The sequence below is a fragment of the Stigmatopora argus genome, chromosome 16 (genome assembly GCF_051989625.1).
Source record: "Stigmatopora argus isolate UIUO_Sarg chromosome 16, RoL_Sarg_1.0, whole genome shotgun sequence".
NCBI classification, from domain to species: Eukaryota; Metazoa; Chordata; class Actinopteri; order Syngnathiformes; family Syngnathidae; genus Stigmatopora; species Stigmatopora argus.
Genome location: NC_135402.1, coordinates 4947376 through 4975263, shown reverse-complemented (window position 1 = coordinate 4975263; position 27888 = coordinate 4947376). Strand labels below are relative to the sequence as shown.

Genomic DNA, 27888 nt, shown 5'->3' with positions numbered 1-27888 from the left:
CAAGGTCACTTTTGACCCTTATTGTGCATCAAGGGTTAATATCTGTTTCTATTTTTATCCCCCTAATTATATCTGTGCCGTATTTTTTCGACACTGTCGCAAACCAACAGCATCTTTAGTTGGATGATGAGCAGTGGCCGCAAAAGTTCAGATATCCTAAAAGGGTACAGTATAAATTAAAACTGTATTTTTTAATTTATTTTACACTTGCATAGCTAATGAATTTAAACTTTTTTTTGTCTTTTCCAGTTGTCTTCCGAAACGTGGTCGCCGTACCTGCACTTACTGCCTGCTATTTATCACAACGTCCATTTTTCAAAATGCAAGTGGTTAGAAGAAATCGTGCACTTTTATCTCAATGTATTCCATTTCGGCAATTCTAAAGTGCTAATTCTTCACTCTCTAGGGGGCACGCGGTGGTCTGTGGACGAACACCGACTTGGTAGAGCCGCCCAGTTGCGGTCGGTTAGCTTAGCCGCGCAGCTGGGCTCATCTGGACGGGGGAAGCTAGCGGCTCTTAGCGGCGTGTTTTTGTTTCCTTCATCCGGGGAAAGCTCATGGATGAGCTGGTGAGGAGTTTGCCTTCCCCGACCCTTCCGGGGATCCAGCTCCCGCGCCTGGACACTCACAAAGGCTGGCTTTTTAAATGGACCAACTACTTGAAGGGTTACCAGAGGCGGTGGTTCGTCCTCAGCAATGGCCTGCTCTCATATTACAGGTAATAAAATGGGCTGTGTGAAGGTCACTATTCCACGGGTGGACTTGTTTTGATGATATCTGAATTGGTTTTTCATAACGGTGCTATTTTTTTGTATTTCCGTCCATCTTTCAGAACGCAGGCAGAGATGGGGCACACCTGCCGAGGCACGATTCCCCTTGCGGCCGCTCAAATCGAGCAGGGTGACGCTTGCAACTTCCTGATAACCAACGGAGGTCGGAGCTATCATTTGAAGGCCACATCTGAAGGGGAGTGTCAAAACTGGTTGTCCACGCTGCAGCAGGCTAAAACCAATGCCAATGCGCTCATTCATCACTCTGGTAAGATCCTAGACGACCTTACGTTCAAAAACAGTTCACATACTAGTAGCACGTCTTCTCACGTTCTATGTAAACGTCCACAAATTAGTAGCCCCCAAAATTTTGTAGAGTAGGGAAAGCATACTGTTTTATTTCTAACAGGGAAGTGATTCTCAATCTTTTTTGAGCTGTGACACACTTTTGGGATTGAAAAAATCTCAAGGGACACCACCATCTGAAAATCTTTTAAATTAACAATATGTCGCTTATATTAACAAAAGTCAATCGCATCCAAGTTTTATCAGCAGGAATCACATAAACCTAAAAAATTATTCCAAAATCTAATTTTTCACACTGACCTTAAAATCATTAAACCATCAAAAAGATGTTACGCCTCTATATTGAGTATAGTTTGCATACATCCAGTATGATGTGTTGCTTGAGAATGTTCTCTTATGTTTTTGTTTTAACTAAAAAAATATGTTTTATTTATTTTATTTTGTATTTTGCAGACGAGCATAACCATAAAAAAGCTGTCTCATAAATTATGAGACAGGTTTTTTAAAACTTTTTTTGTCAATGACAGACAAAACATTGCTCGCAAGAATTTCTGTATATTGCTGGTTGGCCACAAGAGGGTAGTATTGTTCAAGAAAGATCAGTCAAGGACATTTTAAAGTGACGTCGACGTCATCACGCCGTCCACGTCATCCTCAATGTCAATCCATAGCTGATGTGATGTTTGACCCTGGCATGTAATGAAGTTCCACAAAATGAATTTAATACATTTGTATAATACTCTGACATTCACAATGACGTGACGTCAACACTCCCACCCCCTATCCCTCTCCCTGGTTTGCCCGACTGTGATGACAGCAAGAATGAATGAATGACCTTGCGCTGGGCTCCACCTCCCCGTCTGGAAGCAGCAGATAAATAGTTAAACAAATGAGAGCGAGAGGGAGAGAGAGGGGGGAAGATTTTCATTCAAAATATTGTTCCGAACACACGCTGACAAATTGGGCGGCATGAATGCAGATTACTTGGATGAATGTCACCTTGTAAGTAACCAATTAATTAACTACTGTTCACGAAAGATTAAGACTTTAAAATAGAAGCTATAGGCATCCGTGTGTGTGTATGTTAAAATGCACGTGGAATTGCTGATTTTCATTTGCAAACATTGAGGTTTTGTGTAAACCTCAAATAATAAACTCATCGTTTATTACATTGCTGCAATTTATCAATGGGGCTATTTTAATTTAAACATTAACCCTGTAGGGGTTCATTTTCCACCTACAGCAAGTATATTAATGCTTCCAATTACTCTGACCAAGTTAGCGGTTTAGCATCATTCTTTTGTTGTTGTTGTTTCAGAATGGCAAAGCCCTTTAATAGTTAATACTGCAATGATTTTTTTTTTAACTCAACAGGAAATGTTTGCATTAAGAGTTAAACATTTACATGTTTTGCATATTTAGATTGCAAGACAACACTTAAGGAATGCAATTTGTCACTGTGTGAATCATTAACAATACATTGGACAGATTTCAAAATAAGAGAGGTGTGAATGTGTTTTCAAAAAGGCTTACAGTATATATTTGCGTTTTAATTATTAGGATGTACAGGTGCCCATAGTGAGTTGGGGTTAGGTTCAAGGTTTGTTTAGATAGTCGTGTTTTAAACATGTTTTGTCATAAACTATTTGTTTTGGGGTGGGGAAAATTACCTGGATGTATTATTCAGAGATGAAGATGATAGGAAAAGTGGTGTGGCTAGAGCGAACATGCAGCCTGTTGCAGTCCAACTTTAATCATTTCCTCCTACGTGCGTCCACAGTGATGCTCAATCCATCAACTGTGGGTGTGCTTGCACAAATGAGTCACAAATGACCACTGGAACCATCCCCAAAGTACTGAGAATTCAAAATCTCCGGTATTTTTTCCTTCTTTCTTGTGCTTTTGGGTTAAAAGAATATAATTATACAGAATCACTTTGCAATTTTCTAAATCCTCATCTATAAACCTCGTCATGAAACAAATATAGTTGATAGAAATTTCAATCTCTCCTATATCACAATCTTTTCCTATTCATTTAGTTATTATATGGTTCATCTCTTTCAAAATTACTTTTTTGGGGGGGCTCAGACTGGGTCATTACTTAGGGGGAAAATCCAAGTGACTCGTGGAGGGTCTCAAAGAAAGAAAGGGTGGAGGCAAAGTTTACTGCGTCATCTTCCCCGACTTCTAAAAATAGCCATGCCTCTTGACTACACAGGCTTATGTTTCCATGACAACCGCGTGCATATACAGTACCCCCCCCTCGTGGAAAACGATGGAGCGCCTGGAATGCGGTGCGTTGTCCCATCATCCTTATCTTGGGCAAAATAAGATGGAAATGGACATTTTATTCCAATCGAGTCAAACTCTCCACCATAAAACCATGATCATTTATAGGGCAGTCATAAAACTAATTGGCTGCCTTATTTGGACATTTGATGTATATCGGTATTGGCCTAATATGAAGTTCAGGGATTGCATTATTTTTTTTTTACAATTGACTATTGTGCAGCTTTTAGAGTCATTTTTTGTGCTGTGGTGTCTGTGAGCAGATGACTCAGGAGATGAGGAAAGCCCAGACCCACACGACGCTCGAGTGTTGAGCCAAGGCACGCTTAAGACGTTGGCCAGCAAGCTGGACGATCTGAGCACCTGTAACGAGCTGATTGGAAAGCACGGCGCCGCCCTCCAGCGCTCCCTCAGCGAATTCGAGGATCTCCGCGCCTGCGTCGACAACACGGACAAAGTGAAGGCCGTTAACGAGCGAGCCGCCCTCTTTCGCATCACCTCCAATGCTATGATCAATGTGAGCGCCGTCGCCCTCGTTAGCCGAAAAACCGTACGGGGAAACGTGTCTTCTGAGTCCCCCGATCCGTTCGCACTTTTCAGGCTTGTCGTGACTTCTTGGATGTAGCGCAATCTCAAAACCGCAGGTGGCAGAAAACCCTGCAGCATGAGCAAGAGCAGCGGCACTATCTGGAGACCACCATTGAGCAGCTAGCCAAACAGCACAATAGCCTGGAGACGGCCTGGAGGGAAAAGCCCACCTCGTACGCCGGTAAGACACGCGACAGACTGTTCTGAATGGAATCCGCAAACATAGCATGACATCTGTTGGGTTTACATTTCCCGGCAGGCGCGCAGAGATCTCGCGAGGTGGACGAGAGTGACGAGAACGATGAATTCTTCGACGCCATGGAAGACGCACCTTCGTTCGTAACTGTGAATGCCGAGACCAAGCACAGGTGAGACTTGTTTTGGAGAATGAAGTCATCTGTTTGACCTCCAGTCTTCCTTCAGCAAAGTATTTCTCTTTCTCAGGCGCTCAGGGAGTACTCAGAGTATGAAGAGTGGCGGAATGCACAGTGACTGGACCCATAACGAGAATGTAGGTCCTTCCTTCGTTTTACAGGCGCGTAGTAGTAGGACTGGGTGATTTGCATGTGTGTAACACTAGTAGATTTGTTACAATTATATTTTTACGTTTTCAATTTCTTTAATTTCATTTTTTTTTTACAATTATTCATAATTGTATCCCTCTTATATTTTTTTGTAAATTATTATTATTTCAATAATTGTTTTTTTTTTCCCTTAAAATGGATGCTTGAATAAATTATTTGAAATTATTTATATTTCCCCATTAGGAAATAAGTGCAGACTCCAGTAATACTGCAATTTGATATCTGATGTGGGTCACAAAATATTGTCCAGTGGGACACCCGTTTAAAAAAAAAAACATCTTGTATAAATGTCGTTTTAAAAAATAACATTTCCCCCCCAAAATAAATCATATTTCATACATTGAAGAGTTAAATATATATATTTCTTTCGCCCCATTTGTGCTGCAAGTCCCCAAATATAGAGTAATAACTACACAATGAAACTAACTTTGTCGTGGAATAATCTACTGACCAACTGGTTGCCTTTTGTCCCCTTTTTCATTCGGGCTGACTTTGCCGACAGCTAAACTACAGCCTCACGTAACCATTTCTTTCAGGACACCTCAGACTCAAACCACACGCAGCTACGCAGGACGAGACGCAGCCGCATTCCGGACAAACCCAATTACTCCCTCAACCTGTGGAGCATCATGAAGAACTGTATTGGCAAAGACTTGTCCAAGATCCCCATGCCCGTAAATGCACCACATACACCCAAACAATAATCGCGATCCATCCAGTCCGACTCATTTCCCCACTGCCGGCAGGTCAACTTCAACGAGCCGCTGTCCATGCTGCAGCGTCTGACCGAGGACGTGGAATACAGCGAGCTTTTGGACCGGGCGGCTCGTTGCGACTCCTCCCTGGAGCAGATGTGTCTGGTGGCCGCTTTCTCCGTCTCCTCCTATTCCACCACCGTCCATCGCACGTCTAAACCCTTCAACCCTCTACTAGGGGAGACTTATGAGCTTGACCGCCTGCAAGAATATGGCTACCGCTCCATCTGTGAGCAGGTGAGTCAAAGCCCAACAATGGTCGCACGTTTTAAAATACCAATGAATTGTTACAATTCGCTGGAGAGTTACTTTAAGTGTTGGCTGCATTAATGTTTGTGGGCGACAATTTTTGTTATTTACAAAAAAACAACATTTTTAGTATTGTTGGCCACTATATTAACTCTTTTGGTGCCATTGACGATGATAAACATCCAATCAGGCAGCTGGTTTCCGTTGATTTGGTTAAACCAGACTCCATAAAAATATGGATGTACTCTCCTAGGTTAGTCATCACCCACCAGCTGCTGCCCACAACGTCACCTCGCAGCGTGGATGGACCCTGTGGCAACACATCACTATTGACAGCAAGTTCCGCGGGAAGTACATCTCGGTCATGCCACTCGGTAAGAAGCCTCAGCAGCATGTGTTTTAATGCCTCATATTAGATGAAATTGGCAAGGCTCACTTTATTTGATGTTAAAACGTGTATTCAGTTGGGAACCGGGGTTGGTTATAATAAATTGATGTTTAGAAATACACTATACAGTGAGAGAGAGACTAATTGGGTTTTCCTGGTCATTGGTTCTGTTGAAAATGCTGCATTTGTTAATGGTGATGTCTAAATGTCTTTCCATTTAAAACAGGAAAGATTCACTTGCAGTTCCACTCAAGTGGGAACCGCTATGTGTGGAGCAAAGTGACCTCAACAGTGCACAATATTATCGTGGGGAAGCTCTGGATTGATCAGGTTGGCTTTCGCTCATTTTGTACTGAATTGACTTGAATTGAATTGTGCAATTTCATGCCAAAAGTCAAAATATAATTCTCTGACTTTCTTGTTTCCGGCAGTCTGGGGACATTGACGTTGTGAACAACACCACTAAGGATACATGCCATCTGAAGTTCTCGCCCTACAGCTACTTCTCCAGAGATGTTCCACGTAAAGTATGACAGCACTCCAATCATTTACAGTGTAAAACGCCAGTAATTTGTTTTTGAGAAAAAATATATTCCTTTCAGGCTTCGAGGACATAAATATTTATATTTCTGTAGGTTTTTTTTTCACATTGCAGCAAAGGAGATAGCCTAAAAAGGAATATGGTCTCTTTTTAATGCTTAAAAAACGTACTTTTCAAAGTATTAGACAGAATTTTTGGGGGAAAATTGTATTTTTTCAGTCAGCCTTAACATTCGCAAGCTTTTCTGGGCTGTAACCATGTGTGATGACTTTTCCAGGTGACAGGCGTCGTGGAGGACAGGGAGGGCACGGCGCATTATATACTATCAGGAACCTGGGATGAAAAAATGGAGAGTGCCAAAATAGTGGACAGCAGTCAAGGAAGTGGAGGCTCAGAAGGCAAACAAAAGACAGTTTATCAGACGCTTCAGCCCAAACTCTTGTGGAAGAAATACCCACTCCCGTAGGCACTTTTAAATCATCAATGATGACATTCTCTACAATGAAACAATCTCACGTCATCTCTCTTTTGTTTTGGCTCCTCTAGGGACAATGCAGAAAACATGCATTATTTCTCGGCTTTGGCTTTGACTCTCAATGAGCCGGAGGAGGGCACCGCGCCCACGGACAGCCGAATGCGTCCGGATCAGCGGCTGATGGAGGTGGGCCTGTGGGATGAAGCCAACATCCAGAAGCAACGTTTGGAGGAGTGTCAGAGGCTGGAGAGGAAGAGGAGGGAGGGCCAAAGCATGCAGGCGCTGGAGGAAGGTACGTCCGGATTTAATAGTGTTTTACAAATACACTGTGCTCATAGTCCATTGATACCTAAAAACACACACACACAAAACCCTTAAAGGGACAGTGCTCAATACTACAGTGGAAATCTATTTAAAAAAACAAACTTTTTGAACACCGATACAGCCTTTGCCAATATGACAAAGTCTGCCACAATACAATATCGATTAGATTCTGCCGTTTCACCCTTACTGGATATAATTGTGTATATTCAGGACAAGAAATGGAGGTGTACCAGCCACTGTGGTTTGAAAAGAAAACAGACGACGCCACAGGAGAAAGCAACTACATCTACAGGGGAGGCTACTGGGAGGCAAAAGAAAGGCAGGACTGGAGCATGTGCCCCGAAATCTTTTAGGTTAACCAAAAACTCCAGCTGTCACTTACACATCATGCACTCCAGTCAACGGTCAGAACATTTCTAAACCAAAACATGCTCGCCTTTCAGTTTTTTTTGGGAAGAGAGACAGCACTGCACCAGATGTGTCATTCTAGAATCTGGAATGCACGCGTCTCCATACATGCTTCCGACAGGCGTTTAAAGGACTGAAACCGCCTGATTTCCTTATGTGCTTGCATTCTGGAGCTGCCTGGGTGGGAGCAAGTTGCTTTTCAAGTCAATGTTTAGGAAACAATCACGTAAAAGTAGAATAATTCAATCATGCTTTTATTTTTATTTTAAAGTCAGGTCTTCACTACTCTACTGGAGAACCTTCATCATCATCATCATCATCATCACTATGAGGTACATTGTATACAATTTGACTTTTAAACCATAGGTTAATGAAGGCTCTGAATTCTGTTCAGTACGTGATGCTATTTTTGATTTAACCTTCCACAACAGGACTGATATGGAATCAGTTTTTGAAATTTAGAAATCAAAATGGTTGTAGGCCTTAATACTGAGTAGTTTTCGATGTTTCTGTCTTGTCATTAGTGTTTAAAGGTTTCTGCAACAAGTGTTCTGTTATTTGTTGCAAAATAATCTGAGGTAGAAAAGCGTGTTTTTTGTTGCACAAAAAGACCCAATTTATTCGGAATATTAATTCGGGGATAAGTGTGATTTATTATTTTAAGAATCAAAACAAAAGACGAGGCTAAAATGGCACAAGTACTTCAAGCTTTCAGTGCAGTTTTGTTTTAGTGTACAAAAATAACTTGTGTATTTATCTGAATATTGTACCAAAAGGAGTCGCTGGTTGACTTTTTTGACTGTACAAAGCTCAAGCAGAGAAGTAGAATTACGTCTATCAAAATGTGCAGGGTTGAGACAACCGAACACGGTTACTATTTCAAATGATGTAAAATATATATAAATATCATGTGTATATATAATAATATCAAATGCTGAATTAGATTATTCATAAGTTTTAACGGCTATGTCTTGCTTAGATAAAGCACAAAAGTGACGTTTACCTGCAACATACCCAAAGGCCAAGCTTTTAACATACTCCATGTACAGTACTGTAGCTATGCATGAATTTTAGGGGTGCTTGACTCAGGGCCCCGTTTAAAAAGTATTGTAAAGCTCTTTCACTTAACTGTGAGCGTACCCTTTCTGGAACATGTGAACTCACCATTTGTGCCAGATGACCTTGAAAATGTTGAAAATGTTATCTTTTTTTAGCTCACATAAAAACACAAAACTGTCCCAGGGGTGTCTTTTGCTGTCAAGCCAGTGTTATCTACGACCGTCAATGTTAAACAGTAAACTGGAACTTGTTTCAAGGTATGTGAATGGAAGTTTAATGTATATCACATGACAGTACAACACCAAACCAACATTCTGTTGTGGTTTTCAAAATACTCAATGTAATTGCCATGTAATGAGGGTAACAACAGCGTATTTGATCAAATTACTGCATGCAAATTTGGGTAGAATCGGTAAAAGAATTCAAACAAACCTCGTCTTCTCTCTATTTAACTATATTAGTTCTAAATACATCAAGAAGAGTGGCCATATTTTTTTCTATTTAGCTATCTAGTTATGTATTTAAAGGATGTTAAAAGAAAGGACTATTGATTTTGAAGAATTGATCAATACATTTTTGTATAGGCCTATACTTAATGTATAATTAATATATGTATGCAAATTTTCCACAATTTTCAACAGTCAGTTATAACAAATCCATTTAAAAAAATCTCAGTTACATAAGAAAAATACAATTAACAGTCCCCCTGTCCATTTCTGTGCCCTTAGCGCCTATAAATGACTGAATACGCCCCTGGCTTCAAAATAATGTGTTGGCCCTTTAAGGGGAAAAAAAACAAAAACATGCGGTTGACCATTTTGACTACATCATAAATGACGCGTTGAGGTAGAACTCTTGTCTCTTCTCTTCTCTCAAGGTAGTGGCTCAGGGGCAAAACAACAATCTAATTTCGTATACTTTGATGGAATTCGACTGGAACCCCAATGGGCTGTAGTGGACGTCAAAAACACGGACAGGAAAAGCTTGCCTGTTTTTGACAGACCGCTAGCTGGATAGCACGAGTCCGTTAGCATGACAACACGAGTCAGGGGAGCCTGACTCCTTGAAAAGGTCAAATAAGGTAAGCGTTTAAATTGTCATGTACACCAAATACTGCTACTTCATTTTAAAAATATAATAACGGCGTCTTAACTCGTGGTTTTGCGTTAGTTAGAAACGGCGCGTGACATTGTTGAATGAAAAGGGTCGTTTAGTGGTAGTGCGTAGTAGCCAATTCATGTTTGCTAACAAGCCACAGTGTAAATATCCATCTGGAAGTTGATGGTAATATTATGGGGCGGCTATTCATATCATAAGACTGTTGACAGTTCTCTGTGTACGCAATCCCCGTTTGTTTCCGTTGTGGTGAGTGAAGGGCAGAGTTGGATCTTATCGAAAAGCACATTAGAAAGCATAGCGCAACATTTCTTGTCTTTTACAGTAGATTATTGCCCAAGCAAAGTGACACGTAAGCAACTACGTCATCAAAATAAAAGCACGTGGGGCGAGGCGGAAGAGCCGCGCCTACAAGGAAGGAGGAAAAAATGCCGTTTTCAATAAAATAAATAGATAAACTGCAAATGCACATGTTTTATCATAATAACAGCTTTTTAACCTTTTTAATACATTCGATGTGGGAGTTTTGAGAGCAAATGAACATTGGTTAATTTGATCCCAGTTCAAATGTCTACTAGAGATTTAACAGGGCATTCATTGGAACTCAGATTTTCTCTCCATTGAACAAAAAAATTTAACATCTTTCTCGTATCCCTCCACAGCTAGCGCAATGATGCCATCATGATCAACGCCGATGGCTTCTCCAAGCACAAGGCGAGCGCGCGACCGGGAGGCGGTAGCCGACCCCCCGCCGAGATGCTCCACCTGCTCTTGGCGATCATCGTTTGGCTGGTGACCGGCACCACCATCTCCAGCCTCAACAAATGGATCTTTGCTGTGTACAACTTCAGGTACCCCCTCTTGCTATCCGCCCTGCACATGCTGACGGCCATCGTGGTGGACTACGGTTTGATCAAACTTCGGGTGGTCAGCTGCGCGGGGGTGGTGGAGCAGGACTTGACCCCCGGGGCGAAATGCAAAGTCTTCCTGCTGAGCCTCACGTTTTGCGCCAGCATCGCGTTTGGCAACATGGGTCTGAACTACGTCCAGCTGTCCTTTGCGCAAATGATTTACACCACCACGCCAATCTTCACTCTGGCTATTTCCACGTTGATCCTGGGCAAGCAGCATCACATCCTCAAGTACACAGCCATGATGCCCATCTGCCTGGGGGCTTCCTTCAGTATCATGGGGGAGGTCCAGTACGACCAGACCGGCTGTTTCTTCGTCATTGTGGCCACCATGTTCAGGGGAGTTAAGTCCATTCAACAGAGTAAGTCATTTTTTTCTTTACTTTGAAGTGCTCATTTCTTGCTGTTTCGAATTGAATGCTTTTGTTGTCATTATACAAGTATGATGAGATTTAAAGCTTCACCACAAAGTGCACAAATAACAACAAACACACAAATAACTATTCAATAAATAAGTAGTCAATACAAGTAGGGTAGTCCAAAAAATAATAACAACAAACAGACAAATAAATAATCAATAAATAAGTAGTCAAATCAAAAAAGTAGTGTAGTCTACAAATAACAACAAACAGACAAATAAATAATAGATAAGTAGTCAACATAAGTAGTCACAACATAAATAAGTATGGTAGTGCACAAATAACAACAATAAATAAATGAACAAAAATAATTAATCAATAGAAAATGAATAATTAAGCAATAAATTAATTAGTAGTCAACATAGATAAGCAAATTGTCACATGAATGTGGATTTCATTTAAGCTTGGTTTAAACGGGCACCTTTTTATCTAGTCATCTTAGTAAAAAAATAAAAAATAAACCCTACATAAAAGTAACATTAGTAGAGAAATACGTCCCTCGCCAAATGAACCCAATAATCCAAATCATCAAATGTTCTTTCCATTCTTTCTGTACAAGGCATTCTCCTCCAGGAGGAGAAGATCAACTCAGTGTTCCTACTCTACCTGATGTCCATCCCCAGCTTCTGCATCCTGGCCGTGGCGGCCCTGGCGCTGGAGAACTGGGCCTTGCTGGAGTCACCGCAACACTACGACCGCCACCTTTGGGTCTTCATCCTGCTCAGCTGCTTGGGCTCGGTTCTGTACAACCTGGCCAGCAGCTGCGTCATCACGCTCACCTCGGCCGTCACCCTCCACATTCTGGGCAACCTCAGCGTGGTGGGCAACCTGCTTCTGTCCCAGCTGCTCTTCGGCAGCGAGCTGTCCACCCTGAGCTGCGCCGGCGCCGCCCTCACGCTGTCGGGGATGCTCATCTACCAGAACTCGGAGCTCATCGTCAGCTACGTGGACATGCACAGGGCCAAGGCCGGTGGTTCCCTAGGTGAGGACGAAAAGGATGACCGCGAGATGACGGGTCGCCAGCGTCTGGATACAGAGAGTAAGATGGACTAAACTGCAGGAGGCAAGTTCTGATGAAGTCATTGAGAGCCGCTGAATTTAAAAGGTAATTCTCACTGCTGACGTGCAAGAGTACAGGAATCCCCCGCTATTATAACTCAATAGAAAACGTGTATTAATAATTGATGATAATGCTGACTGCTAAAATATTCACAGTTGCCTTTAAATAAAAAGTTTTTTTTAAATCTATTCAATGCAAAAAAATGTTGTTTTTTTATAGATACAATTTTTGATCATACTGTACATAAAAAGAGGATATCGTAAAAAAAAATTTAGACTGCTTTGGTTTAAGCACAAAAACTGAACAACCTGTTAGTCTTCCCCCTGAAAATTGTGTGTAGAATGGGGATTCCTGTACTCATTTGGCCTCAGTGTGCCTGTGAAAGACAGAAACATTGGCCTTTTTTCGTATGTTTGTTTGTTTGTTTGTTTTAGGACCACCACTGCGTCACACTGACATAACCCCCGCTGCCCACAGGGGGCGTATTTATGCATGTAAGCACAATTCCACTTGTTTGGGTTTACGGCACGTCACCGAAACTCCAATTCTAAGCCAACTGTCGTTTAAAACTGGGAGGCTTAGCATACTGTAATGTATAGGATGGACTGTTACATAGTCGGTATATATGATATATCGCCCCAATATGAGGACCTTTTTTTTCATGATCAACCACACCGTCCGTTGGTATATTGCTAATATAGACGAATTAGGATAACAGTTGTGTTCACTGTTTGGGACGTCTGCTCCGTTAGTTGACATTTTGCACTTCTCAGTGGCCGGTGTTACTAAAGGAAATAGTACAAGTAAAATGCCACTTCTAATCCTCGCATTTCTATGCTGACTGTTTCAATTCTTTTATAATTAATGTGCTTTGAAAAAAAAATAACGGCTTACAAAATCGGCTGATTTTTTTTTTTCATTTTATTTATTTATTTTTATTTTCCAATCGGTCGACCTGTATTACATAATTCTTCATCCTGTGAAAGGACTTGGATTGTGGCAGGTTTTTTATTTTTTATTTTAACCTTATTGACGGCCATAGACGTCCAATTCATTTAAAGTAGGAGGACTGGCAGCGAACTTTCATTCGATTACTCCCTCACAGTTCATGACGACATACAGTGGAAGTTTTGCTCTATTACTCTAAAACATTTAAGCCCTCTTTACCAATTTCGTCATACGCAGTTTCTGGGTGTGATGACAATTAGGCTTTTGTTGTTGTTGATGACGACAGGGCCTATGTCCAATTATAAATGGCTTTTCCTCATTCTGTTTAATGACATTTTCCTCCCACATTTGGGAAAAAAATATTTGAAAGTTCATAGTATTATTGTTGTCAGGCAGAATTTTGACAGCAAACGATGGAGATGTCCTCCTCCACGTGTAAATGTATACATTTGCCAAATGTTTACTTGGGTTTAAGCGTTTCATTTGCACTGTGGCATCAACTTGGTTGCACACCAGGAAGACGCCAAAGCCGTCTTGTTTTATTTCGTTTAGATCTAATAGTTATTGACAGTTTAAAAAAAGACAAGTTCTGAATAACAAGAATTATTTAATGACTGCAGCTGTATAAGATGCCTCGTGTATGTTTAGACGACATTTGAGGGTTTGTTTTTCATTGATTGTTTTGACTTGATCACTCTAGTGATTAAACACTTTTGAATACCTCAAGAAGATTTTCAACAGTGGCATGTAAGAACAGCTAAGTGACGCGTTACAAGGGGTTTTAGGGGTTAACATTCACTTTATAGTGCCGCTGGTTGGATGTACTTACTACTGTATTATTATTATTATTATTATTTAGTAGTTGATTATGACGGGGCAGCCGGGCGGGGCGCAAATGCATAAGGCCTTACTTATTGAAACAGTCTTTAGCCATGCCGTTTGTTTGGATGTCTTTAAAAATGTCGGGGAAGTCATGTTTGTCTTCATTAGGAATAAAAACCGGTACAATAATTGAATCGTTCGACTTCTTTGTTGTACTTCTTTAGTTCAAAGTTTGGAAGCAGACCAAATCTGGACCTTTTTTACAATGTTCTGCTTTGTTTAATAAGATTTATCGGAAAACTTTGGTGACCTTCTGAACCTATTGAAACCATTTTTTATTTTTTTGTGATTGATAAACTGTTGGATCTGTTTACATTTATATTCATAGGAGTCAAAAAAGAGCAGTGAATGAAACCCTCCAAACATCTCAACGGCAATGTGAAGTTTTCATGCCTGTAATGTCGTTATTCTCACACTGGTTGTCTTTATTAGGGCTTTCCCTCTGCTGCCTTATCAGATTGCTACACTCGCTCTGCTCCATTACTATATTTGTACGTGTTTTCCCAAACAGTGGGCCAGTCGCTGCAGTGACGCCGACAGCCACTTCGGCATTTTCCTCTTCGTTTACATTCTTTGCGCTAAAACAGGCTGAAGGCACACAGGATGCTGGGACTGTCTCACTCGCACCCCACGTGAAAGTTTTAATCTGGCCTCAGCGATGGAGGGGACACCTCAGCGTGAATCCAGCGTGACCAGCGAGCAGCTCGCTGACATTGACGACGAGGAGCTTCTCAACAAAATGGTGAGTGGATGTCACTTCTTGACCAGGTTGGGTTGGGAAGATGTAGCTTGAAGTTAGTTTTAAATGATTGCGATGGATCGGGGAATGTAGGAGGTCAAATTTTGGATATGTAATGACATTATCTGTTTTTAGCTGGACAATGCCACGGACTTTGAAGAGCGGCGACTCATCCGTACAGCGTTGAGGGAGTTGCTGAAGAAAAAACGAGGTGAACTTAACTATGTGATGGCTTAATATGCTTGATACGATTTTGTTTAAATGAAATCATGTGACTCTTAAACACTAAAATCAATTTAAATGACTTTATCACTAGTAGACGTCCAATCCATTTGAACTGGGATGCTGGCATCCCTCCCACTTAAAATGTATTGGACGCCTAGTGCTGTCTATGGCAGCTAAAAAAATATAATGCAAACAATAGGCCAAATTAAATTTCTCCAAAACACTAAATTTCTGGTGACCCATAGTCATGCAGAAAGAAATGATTTCCAAAATGCAATATCAAATCCAGATACATTTTTAATACTTTTGGCAAGACTACTAAAAACATAAACAGCCATTTATACTTCACAGAACAAAGAGGAAACTGTCCAGCTAGAAGGTCAAAATCAACACTAAGACAGCTCAATTTTTAACACTGCATTTTTCAAACATGATTTGATGCATGACAATACTGAAATTGATTTCAGCATTGTCTAGTTTGACCCCTGATCTTATGAGACACTTAAATAATTTGCTACATCTAGTGTTAAATCGAAGGAGTGTAAGCCTAAATCAAGTTTCTTGTGCACAATTTAATAATAATTTCCTCATTTGCTGCAGGTCAACGAAACCTAGGCCATAGTTTCAACACGCATCATAATAATGGACATGTTTGAAATGTATTGTCAGACAAGCGGGAGCAGGAGCGAGCGTCTCGACAGGAGCTTTTAAGCAAAGGCGCAGCAGGCAAGGGAATTGGATTGGCAGCAAAACTGCCCGCCGACCAGCATCCTGCGACAAAGAGTGACTCATTTCTACTCAGATGCTGTCCAATTATTCCATATCCATCCCCACCCCATCCCATTTATTTGATTTTCTGCTGGTTTTCTTTTCCCTTAGATCCACCAACCTCGTCCATGACAGCAGGCTGGTGAGTCATTTTGGCAATATTGGTCCTCACATTCACACAAAGAAAAACAGGTTCAGGCAAAAGCTATTTTAAAGCACTATTTTATTTACAATTAAGTACAATCACACTCATTTGTTTTCCTGAGTGTTTAGAAAGCTGTGTAATTGCATTGAGGTATTCATGCTCAAATTCCAAAGACAGAAGTATCATTATTATACATGAAAATACCATTTACTGGAACACTGTCAATTTAATTTAATAACACACTGTGAAGCAAGTTTATCACTGGTCGTCGTCCAATCCGTTTGAAGTTGGAGGGCGGATAGATTGGACGTCCAGCGCTGTTATTCCTTTGGCCAAAATTAGTTTATCACAAATAGGGATGGGCCCTCCCACTTCAACTGGATTGGACATCTTGCCACCGAGTTAAACATTGCCTGATTATTGCAATTGTCAAGGCCACTATTGGCCAAAAAGTCTTAATATTTGTTCATTCAATATATAAAAAATATTTATTGTAGTGCTGAGCAAGATGCAAAAAAATAAAGATGTGGGCCATTTCACATCATATTCACAATAGTTCTGCACCATGTTTGTGTTGTAATTTACCGCACTTGGTTTGCTGCATCATGGCTTTAACAATATATCAGTACTGTACAGTTGAATACAGTTTATTTGTATAATAGTATTCTAATTAACCATTGAAGAAATTAATGACGATACATCACCGTTTTGGTAATATTTGTCATATTGCCCAGCACTACTTTAAAGTGCAGATGTAAATGGTGTTCAACCACATTAAGTGAATATTGCATTACATGTAAATGTGCAAAATAGTCTTCAGTATAAGTTCCGAATGGTTCCAAAATCTGCAAGCCAGATTTTGTGTGCAAGTCTGAACATTCTGCCGTAAATCCTCTTATATTTGCATTTCCTTCGCTCGATGCGTATTCTGCTGTCTTTACTTCTCCTCAGCAAGGCTGGTTCTGTTCCGGCTTCCCAGAAAAGCCCCCCCTGCACAGCCCCCAACGCTAAAAACGTCAAACAGATGCTTCTGGACTGGTGCAAGGCCAAAACGGAGCCATATGAGGTCATCTTGTCCCGTCTCCGCGGCGTGACCGATCGTTCTGCTCTGTCTCTTCTCATCGCACCCGTCGCCACTATTTAGGGGGTGAACGTCCGCAACTTTTCCTCCAGCTGGAAGGATGGCATCGCCTTCTGCGCCTTGGTGCATCGCTTCTTTCCCGACGCCTTCGAGTATTCCGTCCTGAACCCTAACGAGCCCAGAGACAACTTCCAGCTCGCGTTCAGCGCCGCCGAGTGAGCTCCGCGTGTCGTCCGCGTGGCCTTACGCCCTCCCGATTTTCACATTTCTTCATCCCGTCTGCAGGAGGCTGGCCGGCTGTCCCCCTCTGCTGGACCCCGAAGACTTGGTTCGGATGAAGGAGCCTGACTGGAAGTGCGTTTACACGTACATCCAGGAGTTCTACCGGTGCCTGGTGGAAAAGGGCTTGGTTAAAACCAAGAAGCGGGCTTAGGGTTTGTCTGTCATAGATCTAACCATTAAGTCAAGTAAGGTATAGACACACTACATCCTTTTTTAAAATTTGACTTTTTTCTGCTCTATTTGCCCTCAGCACACAAGGGATGCAACTTTGAAACATAGTTATTCATGGATCAGGGGATTGAAAAGAATACAAATAATAAAGCACGTTTTGGATTGACGTTGTGGGATGTAATCAGTTAATGAGTTCCCTTACTACGACACTTTGTTACTAAGGGTGCGATTCACCAATTTTGTAGTGATACATTATGATAGTGTCCTTGCGATACGTTACGTCTGCCACAATTTGAATTGATTGATCAAATGATTAAAATCTGTTACATTACACCCAAATAAGTCGAATTAATTTTGGCAATTTCAAAAATTTAGTTGCAGAAACATTTCATGCATTTCAATCAAAACTAGTGTTGTGATACCGTACTTTTAAAAAATATTTTTCTTTTAAATACTTCGTTTAGGCAAATTCACTTGAATGGAAAGTAATTTATCATGGCTTTGTCCGACACTGTTGAGGGTGGCAAGATGTCCAATCCATTTGAAATTGGAGGGATGGCAGCAAATAATTTGGAAACTAGATCTTGAATAGCTTTTTAACGTGGTTTTTCTTAGTACTCCGGCGCCATTATCGGTACCGACTCCGATACTAAAACATGACGATGTTGATCTATGTTTTACATTTCGATCCATTTGATTGGATCTTTAAGTGTACATATTTTTGTCGCCAACTGTGTGAATTGAGTTAAATCAGTAGATACTTAAACATTCGGGGAAAGAAAAAAAACTCCCAAAAATGCCTTTACCTGGAATGTGGAGAAGATGCTGGTTCAGCTGTCCGAAAAAGATGGGAGATGCTAAGGAACACTCTGGAGGTCGTGGAAGAGGTAAAGAAGCAGATGAGGTAGTGAGTACGGCAAGTCGGGGATTGTTTCGCGCCTTTCTACTTTTTGGCAGGAGGCAGAGAAGCGCTCGACGTGGAGGGAACGGAATCCGGGATGGGCTTCTCGACCATCTTGAAGAAGCGCTCCAGGTTAGACTGGAAGGAGGCCCTCTTTTCCTCCTCCCAAATCTCCTTGTAACACCGCAGGTTGTCCATGACCCCCTTGGAGATCCTGGCGTACCTGGCCGCGTCGGGGTCCTCAGCTTGGAACTTTGCCAGTCCTTCCTCTATGAGCAAGAACCCCGCCGCCAAGCTTTTGCACGTGAACTTCTTGGGCTCTGAGGTCAGTAGGTCCAACTCCTCTTTCTCCACCGGTTCCCCATCCGTCTTGATGTTTAAACTCGTCTTCGGGGGCAAATCCTCCCGCAATGCCTGCCGGGCGAAGCACGTTTTCGCTTCCTCTTTGACGATTTCCGCCAAGGCGGTGGGGAAATCAGTCCCGTCTTGGCGCTCGCCACCTGCCGAGTCGCCCTCCACTCTCAGGTTATGCAGATTTGCCCGAGCTTTAAATCGCATGAACCAACCTCGACTGGCAACGAAGGGTTTCCCCTCGCCGCCCGCCCACTTTTCACTTTTCAACGTCTCGAAGAGACGCTTGGCCTCTTGTTGGATCAGCACCAAACTCACGGGCAGACCCCATTGGTGGCGGTCCTCCAGCCAAAGCACTAGTAATCTTTCCATCTCCATCATGAGGCCACCGTTCTGCTTGCTGATGATGGTGGATTTCATGTGTGGGGATGCTTTCACGTGCTCTAGGATGCGATCTTGATCCTTGATGATCGTAGCGACGGTGGAGCGACTTAAGTCGAGCGCACGACCGATGATGGTAGGCGTTTCTCCCCGTTTCGATCGCTTTACGATGTCTAACTTGACCTCCATGGTGATGGCTTTCCTTTTCTTCGCGGGGCGGCCGTCGGAAGAGGGCGCCTTGCTCTTGGGTGCCATATCGAAGCTCAGGAATTCACCCTAAAAAAGAAAAACAAGTATGAGTAAACCACGACACGGCAAAATGGCGAGCGGCGGAAAGCGAGGTATGCCGTAATTTGTTACGAGCGGACGACGCGACGACGTATTCCGAATCAGTTCCTACGACATTGACGTAACTTTTGACGAATACGCTTACTCATTAAAATGAATATTCATACGGAAACACTCAGTTTGCATGATATAATAACGGTTCTTTTGAAGATTAAAGTCATGATTACTGCAAAAAAGTTGAACGAAAGTTCTATCGAGCAAAAATGTGTCCAAATGCAGCGTACCGATGGATTCACTACGCAAAAATTCGGAATAGCATTCAGCGTGCTTGAGTCTCGTTACGTCCTCGTTGTTGCAAATATAGACATTAAATCTACGTCCAGACAAAACGATCAAGCATAATTGTAAAATATAGCAGTAAAACAAGAAGAAGAATCACTCATTTCTTGTTGTTGGCAAGTACGACCGCCGCAATTCTGCTGTGCAAGCTTGTTCGGAGATACGTCCCCACTCACTATGACAGCGACGTAAGTTTTTGTACGTAACACATCGTCGTCTCTTTAGCTTACCTACGCGTATTCTTTATATATTGTATTCATCTTATTTTCTATTTACTTTGTCTAATATTCTTTACGCACTTTTGTGAAAACAAAAGAAATGAATAGTGCAAAATATAAACTGACCCCACTTACTCTTTAAATTTGTTTTAATTATTTTTATTAAGTTTTAATTTATTGTATTTAAATTATTTTTAGATGTAATATAATATATTTTAATATATTTATTGCACTTGTTTTATATTGTTTTAAACCTCTGGTACTATTTTAATGTAGTCCCCAAAATTGATTCATCAATTACTTAATTGTTTTCTACAATTATTGAGATTGTTTTGTTTGTTACTTTATTATTGGTTATTGCAAAATACATGTGGGGAACAGTAATTCTACAAATGTCAAATGAGGACACACAAAAAATCCACAATTGGCTCCCGGGCCGCATGTTTTAGACCACTGTCCTAGGTCTTCTATCTAAATATAATTTTTAAAAAAACCACTATTTCACAATTTGTGCACGAACGGGTAAATATTGGAAATGTCATTTTTGTCAGTGGGTTGTTTTTCTATTTATAATTTTTCAAGCACTTCATATATATGCTGAAATCTGGTTACAGTGACTTAGTTTTTTATGTGTGTGAATTACAATTGATGTAGATTTAGTGGTAAGATGATCTCTTTTCAGGAGACTCATGCGTCACTGATGGGGGGAGTGTCAGTGGGAGAGCGAGTGAGGTAGAGAGGTTGACGTGCAGGATGCTCTGTGTCCAGCTGAACGGTGCAACATTAAGTCGAATCAGCTCCAATCCTCCCTTTCAGCATCAATATCATCATCATCAGTCAGCATGCACGAGGTGACTTGAGCGTGCCCGGTCCCGACAGACAGGTGGCCGGTGTAACACCAGCAAGTCGATCTCTTCGGTCCCCCCGTCCACCCCTAAAGGAATTTATGAGCTGTGCTCAGAGCTTCACCTTGCAGCAGAAGACATTAAAGGTAGGACAAAGATATCATTTTTATGAACATAGAGTCTAGATCACTGTCTTATGAGATTCGTTCTGGAGCTCTATTTCAAACCTGCCTTTGTAGAGATGACGATTCTGAGTTGGTGCTGGATTTGAGCCTTTCTGGATGCTAATTTGCATTTCATGCATAATTTAAAAGGGGGTCGGGTAAACAAAAGCTTAGCGGTGTGTGTGTGTGTCTTTGACCTGTCTGAGCACGACGACATTGCAAGCTGATGTGTGTCCTTCGTTCTCATTCAAAGGAGGTCAGGTGCTAATTAACATTGTTTAGGAACAGGACGGACGTCCAAACTTAGTTCCCATTTGCAGAGTCACGATGGCTTTATCAGCTGTTGTCTGGGGATTTAAAAAAAATAATCAAAGAAGAGGAGGCTTCTGTTTAGTGTAGTTACGATTGCAAGTGAGGTTTCAAACTTGTCCATGATGAAATGGCTTTGCTGTATGTTATTCCCTCCAGGCTAATGGATCCCGCGAGGAAGAAACCACCCAAATTGCAACCAGGATCTTGTGACCCTACCACACCAGGTCCACTTCGCGGTCTACCAGTTATTGGCTCGTCAGGGACTGAGCTGGACAACAACAAGTATAGGTCAGCACAGGTGACTTTGACCGGCATAAGCCGACCGAGACCCACCGCCCTCGGGACTAAACTCCCTACCAAGAATGTAGATTCAATCCCGGCCCGCATCCCGCGACCTCAGAGCGCCAACGTTTCACCTCGGTCCCCGTCCGAGTCCTTGGTGTCTTCTCGTACTCCGCAGGCCTCCCTGAGCCCAAATTCTAGTCTTAGTCCTCCACCGACTAGCAATGCGACGCAAGGCAAGGATGAAAACAGGGACTTCAGGTGACTATCTTTCGCAACTCCTGTGTCGTGTCTGTTAAGTGTTGTCCGGTTAGCCATTATGGACTATCTCCCGATGCGAATGCGCGCCTAAAGGCGTCACGTGAATCCAAGTGGCTCTTTAAAAGCTCCCCGCTGACAAAGTGATGGCGCTCCATTAAATCTAGTTGTCTGTCTTCCCATCAACTCCTTTGCACATAAACACAAGTAGATTTTTTTAATGGAATTTGAAGCTTTCAAGGTCTAAAAAATGGCTATGCGGGAGATACTAAAAGTATACACACCCTTTTTCAAATGTAGTACACATATATGCCGTATTTTCCGGACTATAGTTTGCTCTTTATTCGTTACTTCTGCTGAACTTTTGACTTATTTATAGTCGGGTTTGACTTCCATAATGTAAACTTTACCCACAACCACCAGTGATGAAGAACTCTCACATATGTATGAGAATGCAATAATATTGTATTAACATTTTCAATTTTTTAAATATTTTTTCTAAAGACACGGAATCTTTATACAGCATTGGCCAAAAAAATAACACGTAGCATCAAGCAGAAAAATGGTATCGGTGCAACACTCATATATTTATATATAACCCATGATTGTGGATTATATCTCTATACATCACTGTGTTGTGCCCTCTACATTGTACACTTTTGCATCTGTGAGGGAAAAAAAGAGGTTATTCTTGCTTTAGCGATTACACAATGACTATCAGTTAAAGCTAACGCGGCCTTGTCACAGAGTCCACATCGCCACATGGAACGTGGGCTCGGCCGTCCCACCGGACGACATCAGCGCCTTGTTTGGACCCGACATGTCAGATGGGAGCGTCGACATGTTCGTCATCGGGTAAGCGGGAAGCCCACGCGCTCATCTGCCCCTTTCCTGCCCACCCATTCTGGCTTCTATTTCTGATTTCTCTGTTCAGGCTCCAGGAGGTGAACTCCATGATCAACAAACGACTGAAAGATGCTCTTTTCTCCGACCAGTGGACCGAGCTCTGCATGGACACGCTCAGTCCCTTCGGATACGTTCTGGTCGGTTAAGATGCATCAGCTCCATTTCATATTTAGAATTCCTAACATGAAGTTTTATTTTCCCCAAGCCAGAGTATTCATTTTTTGTGTGTCTCTTCCCAGGTGGCTTCCCAGCGGATGCAAGGCGTGCTACTGCTGGTTTTCTCCAAATTTGCCCATCTTCCGTTCCTCCGCGGCGTGCAGACGCAGAGCACTCGCACGGGACTCGGCGGGTGTTGGGTACGCGCCGCGCTGCTTTTGATTCCTCACTATATATTTGCCACGGCGGCTGAGCGTCAGTCAGTACGTCTGAACCAGGGGGGTTTTGAAAGGCGGAGCACGTGAGCTCCCTCGCAGCATTGACGGCGACGTCACGCCCGCGTGATGCTGCAGTCTCCTTTTTTTTTTTGAGGTCAGTGCAGCAGCAGGCGTCAGGTCTTTGAAAAACGAGAGCACTCAAAGGACGACGGCCTTTTGTAGTACTTTCAGCTCCTTTCATTTTCAGAATTCATTCTGAATGTGACATCCTTTTTACATGTTAGGATTCTGCACAAGCACAAATGAAAACCAGCTAATGAGGTGAGGCAGTCAAAAAGTGGACGTATATTGCTGCCATTGTATTACCTTTTTTTTAAAACGGACCAGCTAAGGTCACATGTATTTAGATAACGATAAACTAGACGTCCAATTGTTTGGATGTCAATTGCTGTCAGCAGACTTAAAATTAGTGTTGGACTGATATTATTTTTTGGGGTTAAAATGCCGATTTCAACACACTGTGTGGTGTCGATATGGTACTCGATACTTGCTCGGTATTTGTATGATGTCATGCATTTTCAATATGCCACAAATGACAGATGTATTGATTTTCCAATTTCCCAGGGCAACAAAGGTGGCGTGAGTGCTAGGCTGACCGTGTTCGGGCACCCCGTGTGCTTCCTCAACTGTCATCTGCCTGCTCATATGAGGAACCTGGAACAGCGGATGGAGGACTTTGAGAGCATCCTGCAGCAGCAGCAGTTTGAAGGAGGGGTTGCCACGGGGGTGCTGGATCACGAGTGGGTGACTTTCTTGCTCAAGGTGCAGCCAAATTCGAGCCTTAATTTTTTTGGTTTTCCCCAGCGTCGTCTTCTGGTTTGGGGATTTGAACTTTCGGATCGAAGACTATGACATCCATGTGGTGAAATGCGCCATTGACAGCAATAAGCTTCCTCTACTGTGGGAACGAGATCAGGTCAGGATCGTCATCAATATCGTATAAAAGTTTTATTTTTGTTGTCATTTTGCAAGATTATTTTTTTGGTTGAAGAATGGTGGTGTTTTTATAAGAGTTGTCATTTTCTAAACTTGATATAACATTTTTTTTGTCATTTTTATGATATTTCTAAAACTAAAGTTGTACTTTTTGGTGAATTAAGTCATACAATTGGGTTTTTAATGTGTTATTATGGGATTTAGGGTTAAAGTATAATAGCATACCAGTTCTGTATTCATCTAAAACGAGTATTTTTTCATATCTTTGTAAATCTCCGTAACATTATGCTTGATCTAAACATAATTCAGAAAAATGACACAGTGCTTAAGTAACCATTCAGTTAAATGCATTGCAAAGTAAGGTCAATTTTTAAGAAAAAGAGTTCTGAAACCCAACGAATCCAATTTAAGTGACCTGGCGTGACCGTTACCTTTGTCCAGCTCAACCTAGCCAAAAGCACAGAATCCATCCTGGAAGGCTTCATCGAGGGTCCGCTCAAATTCCCACCCACGTATAAGTTTGACGTGGGCACACACACTTACGACACGAGGTCAGGCCTTTGTCCTTCATCCATTTGACGTTCACTGCGCAGGGAAGATAACGGCCATTTTTGGTTTTGCCAAGCGCTAAAAAGAGGAAACCCGCGTGGACCGATCGCATCCTGTGGCGCCTCCGTCGCACCGGCTCCCCTGTTCCTACCCACAATGCCGCACTTCAGAGGGGTCTGACTTCATGGCTGGGCGGGGCAACCAAAGTCACACAGCACCAATACAAGAGCCACATGGGATTCACCATCAGTGACCACAAGCCTGTGTCGGCCCTGTTTTCCCTCCACGTGAGTCAATACTTCACATATCTCTAACATATCACACCATTATTTTATTTCATGTTATTATTATTTTAAAGAATAGATCTTTCGTCTTGTTTCTGATGAACACTAGGCCACTGTGTTTTAATGTTATGTCATGTGGGTATTTTTTTTTCGGTGATTCATAGTAGGAAAAGCATAAGATTAGAAAATTTGTTACCACTAAAGTTGGAGTTGAATAACCTGCGATAAAATAAATTTACGTTTTTTAATAAAATAGGATTAATCTTTTTTCCTGTTATTTCAAATTAATATTTTTAGCATTCTTGGCTTCATTAATTTGCGTTTTTGTATTTATTGCTATTAAATATTGTTTTCCAAAATGTATCATTCAGTTATTTCATTTCTTTATTGTTTCCTTTTTAAATTGTCCACATCTGCGCTACACTAATACTACAACTGGATGTTAAAAAAAACACTGCAGCATTACAAATTGTTGACCTTATGTATCCTTGAGTGCATGCTTGTTTGTGGTAGTTCCCCTTCAGAGTGGACATGCCTCTCGTGGAGCTGCAGGCCAACAAGGAATGGCTAAAAGTCTCTGATGCCACAGTCAAGTTCACATTTGCTTCCAATTACCATCGCAGCTCATGGGACTGGGTAGCCATATACAAGGTAAAAGCGTTTATTTCTATTCCAACGCCTGCCTCCACACTGATATTTACACATTGCACATTACACATTATCTGGGCACAGGTTGGATTTAGGCATCATAAAGATTACCAAGCATACGCGTGGGCCAAGGGGGAGCACGCTGGGCAGGTGGGCCGTATATTCATATTTATAACTCTGGGTGGGACTGGGATGATTCTGTTCTCTTTACCCTGCAGGTGTCTTTTTCAGAGGAAGATTTGCCAAGAGACCATTGTGAATACATCCTGGGCTTCTACAGTAATAATATGAACAGTATTGTTGGATTGTCAACAAATATTCAGGTATGGTTGCCATTTACATTGCTGGAAATGTTCCAGTTTAGCAGTGAAATCATGACAAAATTTTAAGTTGGGCATCGCGTATCATTTCATCCTGTTTGAATTTAGACATACGGTAATGCCTGTGTAAAATACTCAAGTCCATTTTCATATTGGACAGATCAAGCTTCCAATCCGCAGTCCCGACAGCTCCGAGATGAGCTCGGAGGACGACAGCACCGTGGTCCTGTTAGCGCCCAACTCCCGCAGCCCCAGCCCCAAACCCGTTAAGCATCACCACTGCCGTAGCGCCCGCAACCCCGCCGTCGCGTCCAACCCCCTCCCGGCCCTGCAAGGGCTGGGCTTGTGCCCCCTCCCCAAAGATACGGGCAGCCGCTCACCCGTCTCTAAAAAAGAACCACTCTTTTCCACCGGCTCTCTGTCATCTCCGGCCATCAGCCCGCTCAGCCCCCGGAGCCCCGTTTCTCCACGCGGGGGGGTTACGGTACCGGAGGCCCTGATCGTCGCCATTTTAGGCGAGCGCTTGCCCGCTCAGGTTAGCCCCACGGGGGGGCTCAAACATTTCGGACTTGCGCGAGGAAGCGACACTTCGTAGAGGAGATGGACGTTAGTGTGTAGGCCGCGGGGCGCTCTTTCTGAAGCATTTAGCTTTGTTTTTTGGGGACTAACGTCAAAATAACAACTGCTTTTATAGCATCATCCGCTACAGTGTGTAGAAAAAAAATACATTGATTGTGAGGCCAGAAGACAGTCGAAAGATGGATAGGTTGTACTGATCGGTTATGAGGTAGTTTGCGCATTTCTTAATGTTTGTTTTTTTAGCCAAGTATTAAGCAAACATGAGATTGGGTTCTTCATATCTGGGTCATTCCAAAATTGGAGGACATCATCCCTTTTGTCAAAAAGAATAGCGAGAGCCCATTTATGTCAACTCTTCTATTTTTCCATATTTTTAATAACATAGTTAGATGTGACCAGAAAATGACAATCATTTATTAACAAATGTTTATCCTCTTGTTGAGCATTCCAGCTAGCTAGACAACTAGCCCTGCGATGAAAAAAAAACCAAAAACATTAATTCAGATTTGGAACCCGGTAGCGTAAATAATCACGTATTGTCGCCAATTCTGGAATGACGCATTTACACGGAAAAAAACTATTGAATTTCAACTTGGAGTCACTAACCGTATACTGTATGTGAAGAGCGTAGCAGTCAACTATGTGTCCTTGTGCTTTTATGTGCCCTTTGACCTACTGGCCCTTACAAATTGTGTATGTCAGTTACAAACAACACGTGTTGTTAAAAAAGAGTCTATAAGTTGAACCTTTGTTACAACCTGCCGACTCCATGAATCTATTAAGATGATAGGTTAACAGAGGCATGTGAGGCTTATCTTGATGTTTTGTTTTGTTTTTCAATCAAGAAAAAACTATTTGGATTAGCCAGGCTTTATAATAATAAAGCTGATAGACAGAGAGACGCAAGGCAAACAAGAGAAACCCCACTAGATCATTAAAAAAGTGACAAAAACTGGCTTAATTTAATTACCAATTTTTAAAATTATGTTCGTGTACAAGGTGGTCAAAAAGCATCTTTAAAAATCCATTCATGTTATGATATTTGGAGGCAAATATGTCATAATACCAGGGAAACTAATGGGCAATAATAGTTTTCGGCAATTGCTACTTTTAAATGCATTATCATAAGAGAATGACATTATTCATCATATAAATTTATTTAAGTAAAACATAATACAGGAATTCTACACAATCCCCTACATAAAATGAATTTAACCTTCTTGTGCCTGACTTTTAATGAGATTTTCTCAATTATTTTCTGCTGCCCGTAGTTTGGACGCCGTCCAAATGTCAGCCAATGAGTTATTATCGTCATATAATGTTGAATTATTTGTTCACATTTACATTTTAAGCTACTTTTCAGGCAACCTGTACAAATTTAGTCAGGCAAAAAGGCCCTGTGTTTACCCC

General features: G+C 41.9%; 5 protein-coding genes across 7 annotated transcripts; 4 read left to right on the top strand and 1 right to left on the bottom strand.

Annotated features, from left to right (window-relative positions):
• The first annotated feature begins 96 nt into the window (after positions 1-96).
• osbp2a (oxysterol binding protein 2a) lies at positions 97-8915 on the top strand. Its single transcript, XM_077622700.1, has 16 exons — positions 97-164; positions 250-322; positions 407-718; positions 833-1038; positions 3629-3882; positions 3966-4134; positions 4213-4321; positions 4398-4464; positions 5074-5211; positions 5284-5529; positions 5795-5915; positions 6156-6259; positions 6361-6456; positions 6748-6932; positions 7017-7237; positions 7480-8915. Exons 3-16 carry the CDS (start codon positions 558-560, stop codon positions 7620-7622), a joined length of 2220 nt encoding a protein of 739 aa, XP_077478826.1. The 5' UTR covers positions 97-164; positions 250-322; positions 407-557; the 3' UTR covers positions 7623-8915.
• Positions 8895-14804, top strand: slc35e4 (solute carrier family 35 member E4). 3 transcript variants are annotated; one of them, XM_077622706.1, is made up of 6 exons: positions 8895-8993; positions 9614-9817; positions 10515-11125; positions 11742-12287; positions 12677-12736; positions 14660-14746. In XM_077622706.1, exons 3-4 carry the CDS (start codon positions 10534-10536, stop codon positions 12233-12235), a joined length of 1086 nt encoding a protein of 361 aa, XP_077478832.1. In that variant the 5' UTR covers positions 8895-8993; positions 9614-9817; positions 10515-10533; the 3' UTR covers positions 12236-12287; positions 12677-12736; positions 14660-14746. The 3 variants fall into 3 exon arrangements, with proteins under 3 accessions (XP_077478832.1, XP_077478833.1, XP_077478831.1); XM_077622707.1 differs by lacking the exon at positions 12677-12736 and having other exon boundaries at positions 14660-14804; XM_077622705.1 differs by lacking the exon at positions 14660-14746 and having other exon boundaries at positions 12677-13192.
• On the top strand, positions 14671-17650 carry smtna (smoothelin a). Its single transcript, XM_077622710.1, has 8 exons — positions 14671-14814; positions 14947-15022; positions 15706-15762; positions 15916-15946; positions 16901-17015; positions 17094-17245; positions 17316-17464; positions 17563-17650. The coding sequence occupies exons 1-7, from the start codon at positions 14731-14733 to the stop codon at positions 17461-17463; spliced, it is 663 nt and encodes a 220-aa protein (XP_077478836.1). The 5' UTR covers positions 14671-14730; the 3' UTR covers position 17464; positions 17563-17650.
• On the bottom strand, positions 16623-19712 carry LOC144090844 (putative CENPB DNA-binding domain-containing protein 1). The gene is made up of 3 exons (XM_077622708.1): positions 19689-19712; positions 18290-19392; positions 16623-17421 (listed from the first exon to the last, which is right to left on the bottom strand). Exon 2 carries the CDS (start codon positions 19369-19371, stop codon positions 18427-18429), a length of 945 nt encoding a protein of 314 aa, XP_077478834.1. The 5' UTR covers positions 19372-19392; positions 19689-19712; the 3' UTR covers positions 16623-17421; positions 18290-18426.
• inpp5ja (inositol polyphosphate-5-phosphatase Ja) lies at positions 17799-27697 on the top strand. Its single transcript, XM_077622701.1, has 15 exons — positions 17799-18370; positions 18441-18709; positions 20644-20952; positions 21439-21825; positions 22570-22677; positions 22757-22865; positions 22968-23084; positions 23727-23902; positions 23967-24078; positions 24540-24649; positions 24724-24934; positions 25445-25582; positions 25664-25729; positions 25798-25902; positions 26060-27697. Exons 4-15 carry the CDS (start codon positions 21443-21445, stop codon positions 26492-26494), a joined length of 2070 nt encoding a protein of 689 aa, XP_077478827.1. The 5' UTR covers positions 17799-18370; positions 18441-18709; positions 20644-20952; positions 21439-21442; the 3' UTR covers positions 26495-27697.
• The last annotated feature ends 191 nt before the right edge of the window (positions 27698-27888 follow it).